Here is a 1,233-nt window from a genome sequence, read left to right as displayed (position 1 = left end):
GATCATTGATAAAGATGTTAAATAGGACTGCCCCCAAAGTAGTAGAAATAACTGAAAGTAGAAATAATTTGCACTGAGCTGCAGTGGAGGAGCAGGGTGTGAAGGTGACAGCTTTTTACTCTGCTGTCTGGTGGAACCAGAACTGGAAGTGCCAGCCACTGATGTGGAATGGGCTTTGTATGACATGAAGCTGCTAGGTCTGGCGTAGGCTTTCTGCAGTGTCAGGGATCAGTGACACTGCTCGCTCCTGGCAGCAGTGGAAAAAAGACTTGGCTGGTTTTCCTGGCTCTTACTTGCTGTGATTTTTCATCAGGAGGATTTACCATTCAATCCTATAAGGGTGCCCAGAAGCCATCCCCAATGGAGCTGATGCGTGCTCAGGCTACAAGGATGCCAGAGGATCCACTCACCTTCAAGCCACCCAAAATGGACATTCCAGTCACAGAAGGGAGGAAACAACCTCCACGCTCCCATAATATCAAACCTCGGGATCTGAATGTGCTCACTCCCACCGGGTTCTAGGAAGGATGCTGACGCTTCTGGTGTCTTTAGCAGGCTACAGGGTGTCTTAGGCTCTGCTTCCCTGCCCCAGTGTGCTGCAGTGAAATAGGAAAGTCTCCCTTCCAGCTCTTCATCTCAGAAAAGGAAACAGTTGTGATTGTCCTCCTGAAGCCAGTCTTGGGAAAAACTCCTGCACTAATACTAAACTAATACAAACCGTCCTGTCTGCTGTACTGCATCAGTTTGGTCTGCTAGGCTGCACTAGATTTCCTTCCTGGTACTCTGCACCACAGTAAAACCTTGAACTATGTTTTGTGGGACAGGACTGTGTGTGGTGTGTGAGCAAGCTGGCTTGTCCTGCTCAGTGCTGAAGTAGCCTCTGGAGGACCATGGTTCTGTCTGGCATATACAGAGCACCAGCAGAAAATGATGGAAACAAGCAAGGACTTAAAACTGGACCATTAACTGCCAGAAGGAAGTTGTCTTGGGAATGTCATGGGTCAGATTTAAATATGGCACTCCCATACTCTACAGTGGGACCTTACATAGTTCAACGCCCAGTACTTCTTTGTTCTTGGATTTTTTTTAAAGGAAAAGTAGAGCAGTGATCATTCTAAGAAGTTCTTAATAGAAAGGCATGGAGCAGAACCTAATGGGGATTGACAGGACTGAGGAAGAATTGCTTCTCTTCCAGCTCTTCATGATCCTTCAAAAAGATAGAAATGACCAGAG

The 1,233-nt window shown here is 46.8% G+C and overlaps 1 protein-coding gene across 1 annotated transcript; it reads left to right on the top strand.

Moving 5' to 3' along the window:
- Window positions 1-313: 313 nt before the first annotated feature.
- KIAA1191 (KIAA1191 ortholog) lies at window positions 314-522 on the top strand (the record flags this gene model as incomplete). Its single annotated transcript, XM_010179820.1, has 1 exon — window positions 314-522. A coding segment is annotated over one exon (209 nt), but the record flags the coding sequence as incomplete, so codon positions are not given.
- Between the last annotated feature and the right edge of the window lie 711 nt (window positions 523-1,233).

The sequence above is a fragment of the Mesitornis unicolor genome, unplaced genomic scaffold (genome assembly GCF_000695765.1).
Source record: "Mesitornis unicolor isolate BGI_N332 unplaced genomic scaffold, ASM69576v1 scaffold51092, whole genome shotgun sequence".
Classification (NCBI taxonomy): Eukaryota; Metazoa; Chordata; class Aves; order Mesitornithiformes; family Mesitornithidae; genus Mesitornis; species Mesitornis unicolor.
The sequence above is the reverse complement of the archived record's forward strand: the minus strand, read 5'-3'. Positions and strand labels throughout refer to the sequence as shown.